At 55.2% G+C, this 12,677-nt stretch overlaps 2 protein-coding genes across 3 annotated transcripts in view; one reads left to right on the top strand and one right to left on the bottom strand.

The window, feature by feature from the left end:
• On the top strand, positions 1-3,828 carry Derl3 (derlin 3). Its single transcript, XM_004670937.3, has 8 exons — positions 1-112; positions 228-293; positions 394-467; positions 581-674; positions 1,015-1,210; positions 1,576-1,666; positions 1,745-1,857; positions 1,940-3,828. The coding sequence occupies exons 1-7, from the start codon at positions 20-22 to the stop codon at positions 1,836-1,838; spliced, it is 708 nt and encodes a 235-aa protein (XP_004670994.1). The 5' UTR covers positions 1-19; the 3' UTR covers positions 1,839-1,857; positions 1,940-3,828.
• The window catches only part of Smarcb1 (SWI/SNF related, matrix associated, actin dependent regulator of chromatin, subfamily b, member 1), a 27,134-nt gene continuing 18,052 nt past the window's right edge, over positions 3,596-12,677 (bottom strand). For both annotated transcript variants that reach the window (XM_004670939.2, XM_004670938.2), the window contains exons 7-9: positions 9,639-9,829; positions 4,211-4,342; positions 3,596-3,944 (exon numbers count right to left, since the gene is read on the bottom strand). In XM_004670939.2, the coding sequence (XP_004670996.2) occupies positions 3,905-3,944; positions 4,211-4,342; positions 9,639-9,829 (363 nt within the window). In that variant the 3' untranslated portion in view covers positions 3,596-3,904. The remainder of the gene's footprint in view (positions 3,945-4,210; positions 4,343-9,638; positions 9,830-12,677) is intronic.

A 12,677-nucleotide genomic window follows, 5' to 3' on the forward strand; every position in this document is an offset into this window, starting at 1 on the left:
GGCGCGGAAGCTAGGTTCGATGGCTTGGCGAGGCCTGGCGACCGAGTTCTCGCAGGTGCCCGCGGTGACGCGCGCCTACACCACGGCCTGCGTGCTCACTACAGCCGCCGTGGTGAGCGGGCCGGCGCTGTGGTTACAGCTCCTGGGGGTGCAAGGAGGTGATGGGGGGTTGGGGTGGGAGCCCTGGGGGCCACACTCCCTGACCCGTCGGTCCCCTGGCCCCACAGCAGCTGGACCTCCTCAGTCCTTTCCAGCTGTACTTCAACCCCCACCTGGTGTTCCGGAAGTTCCAGGTGAGGCCGCCCCTGCCCCCCAGCACCTGTCGTAGGCCTTGGCCTTCACCCCCTCCCCACTTCCAACCCCACCGCCTTGGTCCCCTCCACTCCTTTACAGGTCTGGAGGCTCGTCACTAGCTTCCTCTTCTTCGGTCACCTGGGATTCGGCTTCTTGTTCAACATGCTCTTTGTGTAGGCTGCTGGGATGGTGGGGCGTGGAGGGGGAGGTTGCTGGGTGGTAGGTGGCCTGGGAATGGGGAAACTGAGGCAACGCCCGAGTAGCATTTCCTGTACCAACCTTGCAGGTTCCGCTACTGTCGCATGCTGGAGGAAGGGTCCTTCCGGGGTCGCACAGCCGACTTTGTCTTCATGTTTTTCTTTGGCGGTGTCCTTATGACAGTATCCTTCTCCTGGGCCAGGGGACGCTTCGTTCTGGCTGTCTTAGCCCCTGGGGGGCCCGGGCCTGGAGTGACAGGTGTTCAGGGCTTAGGATGTGTTGAGCAGTCATGCGTGCTCAGCTCTAGGCGCCAGCGCTTCAGGGCCCAGGTAGAACACAACAGAGATAGCCAGGTCAGGTACTGAGAGCTGAACCCCCAAATGCAAGTAGTTTCAAGAGACCGAGGCACAAGCATATACAGTGATGGAGCCCTGGGGACGGGCCCGAGGGCCACAGAGCGAAGGGGAGTCCGGGAGGCCCTGTGGACTAAGCCTTGCTCCAGGAACCTTGACTCCGGCCCAGCTGTTGGGACTCCTGGGTAGCCTCTTCTTCCTGGGACAGGCCCTCATGGCCATGCTGGTGTACGTGTGGAGCCGACGCAGCCCTCTAGTGAGGGTCAATTTTTTTGGTTTACTCAACTTCCAGGCGCCATTCCTGCCTTGGGCTCTCATGGGCTTCTCACTGCTGCTGGGCAACTCAGTCCTCACAGACCTGCTTGGTGAGCCTGCCTGCTGGCCCGCTCCACTTACCCCGCAGAACTCTTCGCCCCTGCACTGGACCTCTCTTCCACCCCACCCCCTCTTCCTGTCCTGGTTTCTGTTCTTTTGCTCCCCCCAAAAGTCTGCTGGTCCACAGGATTTGCATGTGCGGTGGTGACCTGCTGACGGCATGTTAGTGTTAGTCTCTACTGGCAGTGCCTGCTTCTCTGCTCCCAGGACCCACCACGTCTTCTGCCCCCAAGCCCAGTCCACTACGTCCCTGCAGCCTCTAAGCCTGTCCTTCAAGGAAGGCCGGCCCTGGTAGACATTGAAGATATTCAGGCTGTTGGAGGGTGGCCTCTGCTAGCCTGTGACTGTCTCGCAGGAATTGCTGTGGGCCATGTCTATTATTTCCTGGAAGATGTCTTCCCCAATCAGCCTGGAGGCAAGAGACTGCTACTGACCCCTGGCTTTCTGTGAGTGCTGGAGGTGACTCCCCACCCCATGGAGGAATCCTGTGGTGGCCTCTGCTCAGTATGGGCCTCTCCTCACAGGAAGCTGCTACTGGATGCCCCTCAGGAGGACCCCAATTATCAGCCTCTTCCAGAGGAGCAGCCAGGACCCCATCTGCCACCCCCAGAGCAGTGAACGGCTGTGGCTGGCCCAGGTCTGCTTCCCCTTCGCCCCTGCCGTAACACGGAAGCTGTCCATGGCCCTAGCTCTGACGGGCCTTCTCTGTCCGACTGTAGGTGGCAGGACATGGGGCGCAGAGAGGGCCAGCAGTGTCCATGGTGCCCAGCAGAACTCTGCCAGACTGTCCACTCTCATCCCCAGTCTGCTGGCGCCTCGGGGACAAGTGCTACCAACCCCAGGCCTCTGTGCCCCACCACGCAAACAGACCTCAGGCTGGGGCCAACACCATGCCCAGCGGACAAGTATCCTGCCTAGGGGTGCCTTTAAGGTGATGTCCACCTGACCTGTATTCTTAACCCACAGCCCCCCCAAGTGGGTCTTCACCTTGTTTCCCATCAGGTGGCCCCGAGGCCTCAGGCTCAGGTGCAGAGGACCAGGTCTGGATCCACTGCTCTTCCTGTGAGAAGCTCTGCCCTGGCAGTACCCTGTGCCTGGCAGACCTCTGGGAAGAGTTTTGCCTTTCTGTCTCCCCACATGCAGTTCCCTGGTCTGTGAGCTGTGAGCATCAGACATGGCCAGCTTCCTCTTGGCTCCCTGCCTGTCAAACTAGAGCTTTCTCAATACTCCGCAGCATGGGAGTCCCAGCCACAGCTTGTCACTTCCGGGCTGACAAACAATGGTTGCTGTTGTCTGACCTCAGTTTTGTGGAGAAACCCCGAAGCAGTAGCTCTGCTGCTGTAGAGGCTGGAGGGGCTTAAAGGGAACAGAAACCAGCGGGACAGAGCACCAACCCCCCCCAAACAGGTGACTTACCTGCCACGCCTGCCTTGAGTAGTGTGCGCACCCCTCGGCAAAGGAGGCCGTTCGTTTCCAAGGCCAGCTTGGCCTGGACTCTCGTGTGTAGGATCTTCCAGTCAAGTCCTTCGTGATTTCTCATGGGCAGAGGTCCTGCGAGCAAACCGTTGGGCTTCCTGGCCAGAGAGGCGGGCTGCCTACATCAGACAGTTGGGAGCCCCAAGGGGGAAGCTTTCTCCCTGGGAGGAGAGCAGCCTCTGCCCTCAGCCCTGCCCTTGCAGGAAGGAGCTGCCCACGAGAGGGTGGCTACAGCCAGGAGCAGGGACCGCTGTCTTCAGTAGCCTTCAGTTTGCCGAGCGGTGCTCTGCTCAGAGTTGACACCTGCCCCTTCATGGAGCTCAACCTGTTCCTCCTCACAAACTAGGAAGGGGCTGGGGGGAAGGAAGGGTTTAGTGAAGGGCTAGGCCCCCTCCCCACACAACAGACAGGAGGGGGAGGCTGGCCCTGTGCCTGTTTGGGGGTGTAGCTGGATCTGGGACACACAGATGTCTATGTTCAGGCTAGTGATGTGCAGGCAGTGTCCACTCAGGACCACCTCTCTTGAGGGAAGCCCACTGCAGCAAGACCCCTGGCTGGCGGCCTTTTGGGATGCAGCAGGGCTGGCTGGAGCAGGGGTGGGCTGTTCCTAAAAGCTAGGTGGGCCCACCCTGAGCCTCAGCCACACTCCTCCTTCCAAGGACTTGCTGAACCTCTGTGGGAAGCTGGAAGGCTCAGAGGTGAGCAAGAGCAGGCCTCCGGTTCAGGGGCCTCACTGTGCTGCCTGACTGGAGACCGCCGACTAGCCCCGCCTAACTGCCTGGGAGTCTGAAGCCCAGGACCAGACTTGGCGCCTTGGCCTTGGCCTCACTTCCTCTAGACAGACCTTGCTCAGCCCCCAGCCTGGCCTCTCTCACTTTCATGCCACCACACCGAAGAAATTAAACACATTGACTTTTATTTGGAAAGTGATGCTAGCCCTGCCTGGGGCTCCTATACAAAAACATAATAACCCAACATGAAGCTTCTGAATCCAAACTGGGGTGCAGAGCTGGGGGTGGGAGGCAACCGGGGCTCAGCAACTGGACTGTGTGCCGGGGGAAGGCAGCCTGGAGGTCCCCACCAACGCCCCTGTGCCAGCTATCCCTCAGCCTGGTACTGGCTGTCCCCTTGCATTTCTTGCCAGAGGAGAAGGACAGGCAGTCCAATCTTCAGAGCTGCTCCGTGGGAGCTGAGCATGGGTGGCCTGGTCACCAGGCTGGGGCAGTGTTGGCCAGACGCCTCATTCGCCTAAAGGAGAACAGGTGGTCAGACGGGACTGTCCCAGAACCATGTCTTGCATGGTTCCCCAGAGTAGCCTACCCAGCAGGGATGGTCCCTAGCCAGTATGCTACACAGGCTCTGCCCAGCTCTCATAGACACTACTGCAGGGCTTGTTTAGTTCTCTAGAGGGAAAGCTACCCTGGGGCCCCAATTCCCCACCAGGTGCCTCTGGAAGCCTAAGTTCTTCCTGTGGACTGTGGTTCCCCGGGAAGCCAGTGCCCGTGGGCAGGTACCTTGTGTTGCGGTCCTGGTCTCGGATCTTCTTCTCCATCTCCGCGTCAGTCAAGGTCTCCAGCAGGGGGCACCACTGGTCAGCATCCCCTGTGTTCCGGATGGCAATCTCCACCGTGGGCAGGGGGTTCTCACTGTGGCCCAGGAGACAGGGAGGGGATAAAGGTCACCTCACAGAGCAGCAGCAATGAAGTCCCCAGAAACCACTGCTCTCCGGCCCACTGTCCCTCAGCAGACAGCCAGGGCATGGTGGAAGGCCCATTTCCATAGCCAGCCTTCCTCTTGAGCCTCAACATAGCTGCTGGGTATGCCAGGACATGCCCCAAGAGAGAGACTGCTGCCCATGACCCGGGGCATACCTTGAAAGCCAACCTTCAACAATTGACCCTTTGTGGGCCTCTCTGGTGCCTCGAGGGACAAGTGAGGTGTCTGCTGTCTGGAGGTCATTCCCATGACACAACGGTGACTGGCCCAGACCGCTGTTGCTGGGCTGCCGCCAAAGGCAGAGGCCTGTCCACCCTCTCCAGGCAGGCCACGCTAAGACCCAAATCAGGGAGATAACAGCGAGTGGGAGAAGAACTCTGCCCAGAGCCTTGCTCTTCTCAAAGAAGCTGCTGGGCTGGCCTGCTCGAGGTTGCACATAGCTACCCTCAAGCCCATTCTGTGGGGTCCACACTGTGGCCCAGAGACCACCTGACTGACTCCCCTGTAGGGGGCCATCAGTTTGCTCTTCTGGTCAGATGGACACCAAGGTGGGAGTGGGTCAGCTTGGTCACAGGCGTGCTGGGGGAGGTGTGGCCGAGCCCACTACCTCTTCCAGACTTGCTTTCCCATCTTGCAGCAGGAAAGTACCCATGGAGAGCACACATCCATTTCAGAAGCTTCCTAGGAGCCAGGCGCCTCCTCACATAGCCTACAAGCTTGTGTGATGGTGGGCTACAGTGAAGCATCCCCTAATGGACCTCACTGCAGAGTCCACACCTCACCATACCAAGTCAGTACACATTGCACCGAACCTCACTGCAGAGTCCACACCTTATCACCATACCAAGTCAGTGCACACTGCACCGAACCTCACTGGAGTCCACACCTCACCGTGCCAAGTCAGTACACACTGCACCGGATCTCACTGCAGAGTCCACACCTTATCAGCATACCAAGTCAGTACACACTGCACCAGACCTCACTGCAGAGTCCACACCTTATCACCATACCAAGTCAGTACACACTGCACTGGATCTCACTGCAGAGTCCACACCTCATCGCCATACCAAGTCAGTACACACTGCACCAGACCCCACTGCAGAGTCCACACCTCATCGCCATACCAAGTCAGTACACACTGCACCAGACCTCACTGCAGAGTCCACACCTCATCGCCATACCAAGTCAGTACACACTGCACCAGATCTCACTGCAGAGTCCACACCTTATCACCATACCAAGTCAGTACACACTGCACCAGTAGCTGAAGCTGGGTATGGTCCAGAAAGGCCAGGGTGCTGGCTGAGGCTGGCATCACAGACCAGGGCAACCCTGACTTCACTACTGAAGCTCAGTCCACAACATTCACACTGATGGGGCCCTCACGGACTGGAAGACCAGGCATGTGCTGGTGACTCAGAAGCGAGGGGCTAGTCAGCCCCCACTCCTGTGGTGTCCTGGGAATGACCCCTCCTCAGCAGTTTGATAATCCAGGAATAGTGTAGCCACAGACTCCCCCAAACATCATCTGCCACCTCCAGTTTGCCTCCCATGGGAGAGCAGACATGAAAGACACCAAAGCCAGGCAGAGAGAAGCAAAACATGTTTTCTTCTGAATTTAAACAAGAGCTGCCGAGTAAGCCCAGAGGCTCCTTTGTTTACCTCCCCTTGACTCTGGAATATTCCATTCCTGTGGGCTTGTTCTAAAATAAGCACTGCCTGAGACAGCCATGGGAGGATGGGCCTGAGACAGCCACAGGACAGCCCGAGGCAGCACAAGCAGCTGCTCTGGGTCGAGAGGGGCGTAGGCAAACAACTATGAGTTTCAAGTTGGGGGCTGCTGGGGTCCGACACTTCTCACTCCTCCAAAGGGATCCTGACTCACAGGTTTTGAGGCCAGTAAGGACCTTGGACGTTGCTACTATTCTAAAATGCATAGGTGGGGACACAGACATCCAGGCCAAAGGGGTGTCAGGTAACCATGGGAGCAGGGACTGACGCTCATGGTGAGCCTGCCCAAGGCTGCTCAGCCAGAAGAGCCAAGCACCACCACGTGACGTTTGCACAGTTCACCTCCCACACTGAGGACTCAGCTGGGACCCGGAACAATCAGCACCTGACGCACACCTGTGTCAGGATGAAACCCGTGCTGCCAAGAACTCTGTCAGGAGAGGAAAATGGCAGGCATGGGGCAGCCATACCTACTGAGGAACGTGTGTAGAACACAGAAACAATTCAGCTGGGCATGGCGGTGCAAACTTACTACCTAGCTTGGGAGACTGAAGCAGAAGGATCATCGTTTGAGCCGCCCTGAGACTCAGCCTGGGCTACAGTGAGATCCAACCTGGAACCCCCCCCCCCAGAAAAAGAGCAAAAATCATTCATCTTTGTATCCCTACGGCACTAATCTAGCTGTTTTTCTCTCGTGCTTCCCACCTCTGCCCGTGCCACACCTGATGACCCCACTGTTAAAGGGCATGGTCTGTTCTTTGTTCTGGTTCCCTTAAAATGCATGGGCACCATGGCCTTGCTCATGCATATCCTGTGACCAGTGGCTTGCTTGGCTGAACCATCAGCACAGCCAATGCCCATGCACTGGAGGTGGGGCATGGGAATTCTGGAAAGCTGTAAGGGGCAGGAATTGGCAGACTGGCTGGATGGAATTTAGTGTGCTTCTAACATAAGATAATGGAAGTCTATAACTTAAAACTCTTTTAAAGGAGCCATGTGACTCAGCACTTGTCCTGTTCTGTCCTTGGCACAGAGACCAGGCCAGGGCTCCTTCCCTCAAGAAGGGACGAGAGACCAGTAGGATAACAAAGGTCTTCCTGGGAGAGTGGTTAAGAAGTCTCTAATTCCAAGTTCCTGGGGTGCGGCGGTGCTGTAGGCAAGAATGCAGGGGGCACCAAGGGGCACAAGTTCTGACACAGTGGGCTGGGCTTCTGCCCCTGGACTGTGGAGTTTAAGAGGAGCTGGCTTGTGACCTTGCTTTCCCGGGCTGTCACCCTACCGGGTCTCTTCCTGTGCGGAACATCCCAGTTTCCCAAACTCAGCAGGACACGCAGGACAGGCTTAAAGAGTTCACCAGGCTTGGTCAGCTGAGGAGACACGAGCACTCCTTCATGCTAAAAATACATACTAGGGACACCTCCCAGGAACCCATACAGACCACAGTGGAGGGGACATACGTGTGCCCCCAGCAGGATGGTCCCACTTTTACTCCTAAGCATTTGAAACTTGTACCAAGCACCAGAGACACACCAGGACTGGGGTCCAAGCTGTGAGGGTCTACACTTATAATTCAGTCAGTGGCCCCTGGTCCTGATGTGACATTGTCAGCGGCTTCCTGGGCTCTAGGGGCACTTTAGAACTGTAGGCAGCCAAGAGCTTTGCAAGAAATTGAGCTGATGGCTTGGGCCACCTGATAGCTGAGCAGACAGATGTTGCCAAGTACCGGCCACTGAGGGCAAAGATGCCAGCAGGACTGTCACGAGCCTGGCGCTGCATCTCTTTAGCCCCGACAGCTGTACCAGTGGCAAGTGGACGGTTGACCCTCAGCAACTGGCTGCTGGCAGCAGCAAGCTGTTGCCTGCAGGTGCAAGTCCTGAAAGCGGGTCCCACTGACTGACACCGGGGGACGGGAGCTCCGAGTCAGCTACGTCCAGCACCTGCACAGTGTTTCCAGGTGTCACAGAACCTCAGCTGCCTCCAGGGAGCAAGGCCACCTAGACTGACTCGGGCCTGCTGGCCCTGGCTCTGTGCGGGGCGGATGGACACCTTGGCTGTGGCCACGGACAGTCTTCCTTCAAGATGGTGAAGTGTGAGCCAGACCCCAGGGCTGGAAGCAGAGCTGCTTAGCTGGTGGGCTGGTGGAGGGGTCACGGCAGGCAACTCATGTACTGGCTTAGCGTAGTACGTACTGGGGCTCAGAGTGTGTGCAGGGCCTGCACTCTGTGGGTGGGCCTCACTCTTTCTTGCCTGCTCAGGTTTACAGGAAGGTCTAAGGAAGATGGTTCTTGGGATGTCTGGGAAACACAGCTTAGCCACAAACCCACTAGCAGGCTCCGTGGATGGTAATGTCTTTGTAAAATGATGCCAGGCGTGGTGGCACACACCTTTAATCCCAGCACTTGGGAGGCAGAGAGCCTGCCTTGAGTTCAAGGCCACCCTGAGACTACATAGTGAAATCTAGGTCAGCTTGGACCAGAGCAAAGCCCTACCTCAAAAAACAAAACAAAACAAACAAACAAAAAAACCAAAAAACCTTAGTTCTCCCCCTCCTGAGCACTTTGGGCTGTCCTCAGAGCTAAGACAGCACCCAGACTATGGCAGTCTTAAGGCACAACCAATCCTAGCACCCTGTTTTGACACATGGGTACTTGGCGGCACCCAACCCCGCACATCATCTCAACCAGAAAAGCTCCCAGCAGCGGTAAGACCATGGGCTCCCACTCCCAGCACAGAGGGGTCTGGCTGGAAGGGTCTTTGGGGGTGAGGGGAAATGAACTGGAAGGCTCTGTCACTTCGGCCTACCTAGCCAGCCTGATGCTGTAGGCAGAGGTCAGGGTGACCTGCCTCTTCCTCTTCTGTGGTAACCAGTATGGTGTGACTGAACATAAGTATCCAAGGTAAGAGCTGTGGAGGACTCCTGAGGGCCCTTATTTAAGACCGATAAGAATCTGGGGTGAGGAGAACCCTGACAGAACAGGCTGGACAAGAGCGCAAACACAGAGGCCAGGCATGGTGGCGCACGCCTTTAATCCCAGCAATTGGGAGACAGAGGTAGGAGGATCGCCATGAGTTAGAGGTCACCCTGAGACTCCATAGTGAATTCCAGGTCAGCCTGGGCTAGAGTGAGACCCTACCTCAAAACAAAACAAAACAAAACAAAACAAAACAAAACAAAACAAAACAAAACAGGGTAGAGCTGTGTGTTGACTGGGGAAACCTTGCCAAGGAAGGAGGGCCTCAGAGTGGCTGTGGGACACGGGGACATCAGAGCCTCACTAGTGGGCACTGAATCTGTGCCGGGTGCGTGAGGCAGGAGGAGGACAGATAACAGCCAGGTCGCCACCAAACTTGAGAGAATTGCTAAAGGCGGACAGCTCCACAGAGAAGTCCTTTCTCAAAGGGGCCAGGGGTTGGCAGAGGAACACAGGGAAAAGTGTGTGTGTGCGCACACAAGCGCACCTGTGTGTGTATTCAGACACGATCAGATCATCCTACCTGAAGGCGTAGGTCTTCTGATGCCAGCTCAGCTGTCCCCGGATGCTGTACGCGATGGTGGTAACAAACTCCCCGCCCAGGCCCAGCTCTGAGCACAGCTTCAGGGCAAACTTCTCGGGTGAGTTCTCCTTCTCCGACATGTCCCACTCAAACTGGTCCACCAGGGAGATGTTTCCCACATGAATGTTCAGCTGTGCAAGAGCCAATGCACACAGTGAGGGCAGGAAGAGCTGTCCCAGCCGGGAAGGCTGTGAGGAGGTGAGGACATGCCGCTCTGAGCTGCTAGGCCTTATGGACCATAACTCATGAGCTGAGAACTCAGGCTGGCCCTTGTCCTTTTGCAAAACAGTACAGATGCCACAAACCTCCCAGGCTGTCCCGAGAGGGTCTGCCTTTTAGGGCTTGGCACAATCCATCATACCTCTTTTTATTTTTCATTTTATTTTTGGTTTTTCGAGATAGGGTCTCACTCTAGCCCAGGCTGACCTGGAATTCACTATGTAGTTTTTTGTTTATTTTTATTTATTTGAAAGCAACAGACAGAGAGAGAGAAAGAGGCAGATATAGAAAGAGACAGAATGGGCACGCCAGGGCCTCTAGCCACTGCAAGCGAATTCCAGACGCGTGTGCCCCCTTGTGCATCTGGCTAACGTGGGTCCTGGAGAATCGAGCCTCAAACCGGGATCCTTAGGCTTCACAGGCAAGCGCTTAACCGCTAAGCCATCTCTCCAGCTCCCCGCTGTTTATTTTTAAAATATTTTTATTTATGAAAGAGAGCATGGATACACCAGAGCCTCAAACTACTGCAAACAAACTCCAAATGCCTGCACCACTTTGTGTGTCTGACTTTCCGTGGGTACTGGGTCATTGAGCCTGGGCCAGCAGGCTCTGCGAGCAAGAGCCTTTGACAGCTGAACCATCCCCCAGCCAGCGCGGCCCAGCTCCATGTGCAGCTCTGAACCCGAGACTCCCGTGTGCGCTGCAGCCCTTTCTCCACTTACTTTAGTATTTATTTGCACAGGGCGACAGAGACAGACAGACACACACACACACACACACACACACACACACACACACACACACACACACAGAGAGAGAGAGAGAGAGAGGGAGGGAGGGAGGGAGAGAGAGAAAGTATGGGCACTCCAGGGCCCCTTGTAGTGCAAATGAGTTCCAGATGCATGTGCTGCTTTGTGCATATGGCTTTACATGGGTACTTGGGAACTGAACCAGGTTGACAGACTTTGCAAGCAAGTGCTTTTAATAGCTGAGCCATGTCCCTAGACACTTCTTTCTCCCCTTCCCCTCCCCAGGTAGGGTCTCACTCTAGCTCAGCTGACCTGGAATGCATTATGGAGTCTCAGGTGGCCTCCAACTCATGGTGATCCTCCTACCTCTGCCTCACAAATGCTGGGATTAAGGGCCTGCGCCACCATACCCAGGTTTCTTCCTCCTCCTCCTCCTTTTTTTTTTTTGTTTGTTTTTCGAGGTAGGGTTTTACTCTAGCCCAGGCTGACCTGGGATTCACTCTGTATTCTCAGGGTGGCCTCGAACTCATGGCGATCCTCCTACCCCTGCCTCCCGAGTGCTGGGATTAAAGGTGTGTGACACCACGCCCAGCTGTCTTCCTTCTTAATAATGTTCTTTTTCTGTTAGTTGGTTATAATATGTAATTGAAATTGGTTAGTGAAAACAAACTCACATTTCTGGCAAAAGCATTAATTAGTAAGCAAACTGAATTAAACATCTGACCCACCGGGTAAAGTGCTTGCCACGCAAGCATGAGGCCCCGACTTCAGATGCCCAGCACTGAGGAGGGAGAGACAGGGGCCGGGGAGTCTAGCCAAACTGGTGAGCTCCAAGTTCAATGAGAAACCCTGTTTCAATCCCAGCATTTGGGAGGCATAGGGAGGAGGATCACTGTGAGTTTGAGGCCAGCCTGAAGCTATATGGTGAATTACAGGTCATCCTAGGCCAGAACCAGATATTGCCTCGAAAAACCAAAGGGCTGGAGAAATGGCTTAGTGGTTAAGGCACTTGCCTATGAAACCTAAGGAACCAGGTTCGATTCTCCAGGTCCCACATAAGCCAGATACACAAGTGCATGTGTCTGGAGTTTGTATGCAGTGGCTGAATACCCTGGCACACCGACTCTCCCTCTCTCTGTCTCTAATAAATAAGTTAAAAAGAAAAAAACAGTAGTGAAAAACTACAAAAAACAAGAACCAAGTGGAGACTGAGGACAACACCCACAGCTGACAGCTGACCTACACACACACACACACACACACGCACACATGCATGCATGCACGCACGCACACGCGCGCAACAACAAAACACCTGAGAAGAAAACCTTTAAGCTGGTAGCTTCACTGTGGAGTCTGCCAAACCCTCCAGGAACGAACACCAAGACTTCTCAAACTCTAACTGAAGAGGGAAGTTATTTCACAGCTGATGGCAGGAAAACTACACACCAACGTCCTTCATGAGCACACATTCAAAAATCTTCAACAAAAATCTAAAAGCCCAGGAGGTGGGCTACATGAGACTCAATCTCAAAAAGTAAAAGGCGGGGCTGGAGAGATGGCTTAGTGGTTAAGCGCTTGCTGGTGAAGCCTAAGGACCCTGGTTCGAGGCTTGATTCCCCAGGACCCATGTTAGCCAGATGCACAAGGGGGCACAGGTGTCTGGAGTTCGTTTGCAATGGCTGGAGGCCCTAGTGCGCCCATTCTCTCTCTGCCTCTCTCTGTCACTTTCAAATAAACAAACATAAACAACAACAACAACAAAAAGTAAAAGGCGGCCTGGCATGGTGGCTCACGGGTGCAAGCTCAGCACTCAGGAGGCTGAGACAGGAGGACTGCTATGAGTTCAAGGAGAGCATGGGCTACACAGTGAGGTAGTACCACACAGCCTGAGACCCTGCCTCAAAACAAACAAACAAATAAATAAAATAAAGGCTAGAGAAATGACACTGGTTTGATTCCCCAATACCCATGAAAGAAAAAAAACCAAAAAACACCAAATGTACAAAGCAGC

Source organism: Jaculus jaculus, chromosome 13 (genome assembly GCF_020740685.1).
Source record: "Jaculus jaculus isolate mJacJac1 chromosome 13, mJacJac1.mat.Y.cur, whole genome shotgun sequence".
NCBI classification, from domain to species: Eukaryota; Metazoa; Chordata; class Mammalia; order Rodentia; family Dipodidae; genus Jaculus; species Jaculus jaculus.

Bases quoted from the DNA above. Each gene is read 5' to 3' on its own strand.
- Derl3 (XM_004670937.3), top strand. From the start codon at position 20: ATGGCTTGGCGAGGCCTGGCGACCGAGTTCTCGCAGGTGCCCGCGGTG. The intron at 675-1,014 runs GTATCCTTCTCC...ACTCCGGCCCAG, and splicing joins TTGGCGGTGTCCTTATGACA to CTGTTGGGACTCCTGGGTAG. The intron at 1,211-1,575 runs GTGAGCCTGCCT...ACTGTCTCGCAG, and splicing joins AGTCCTCACAGACCTGCTTG to GAATTGCTGTGGGCCATGTC.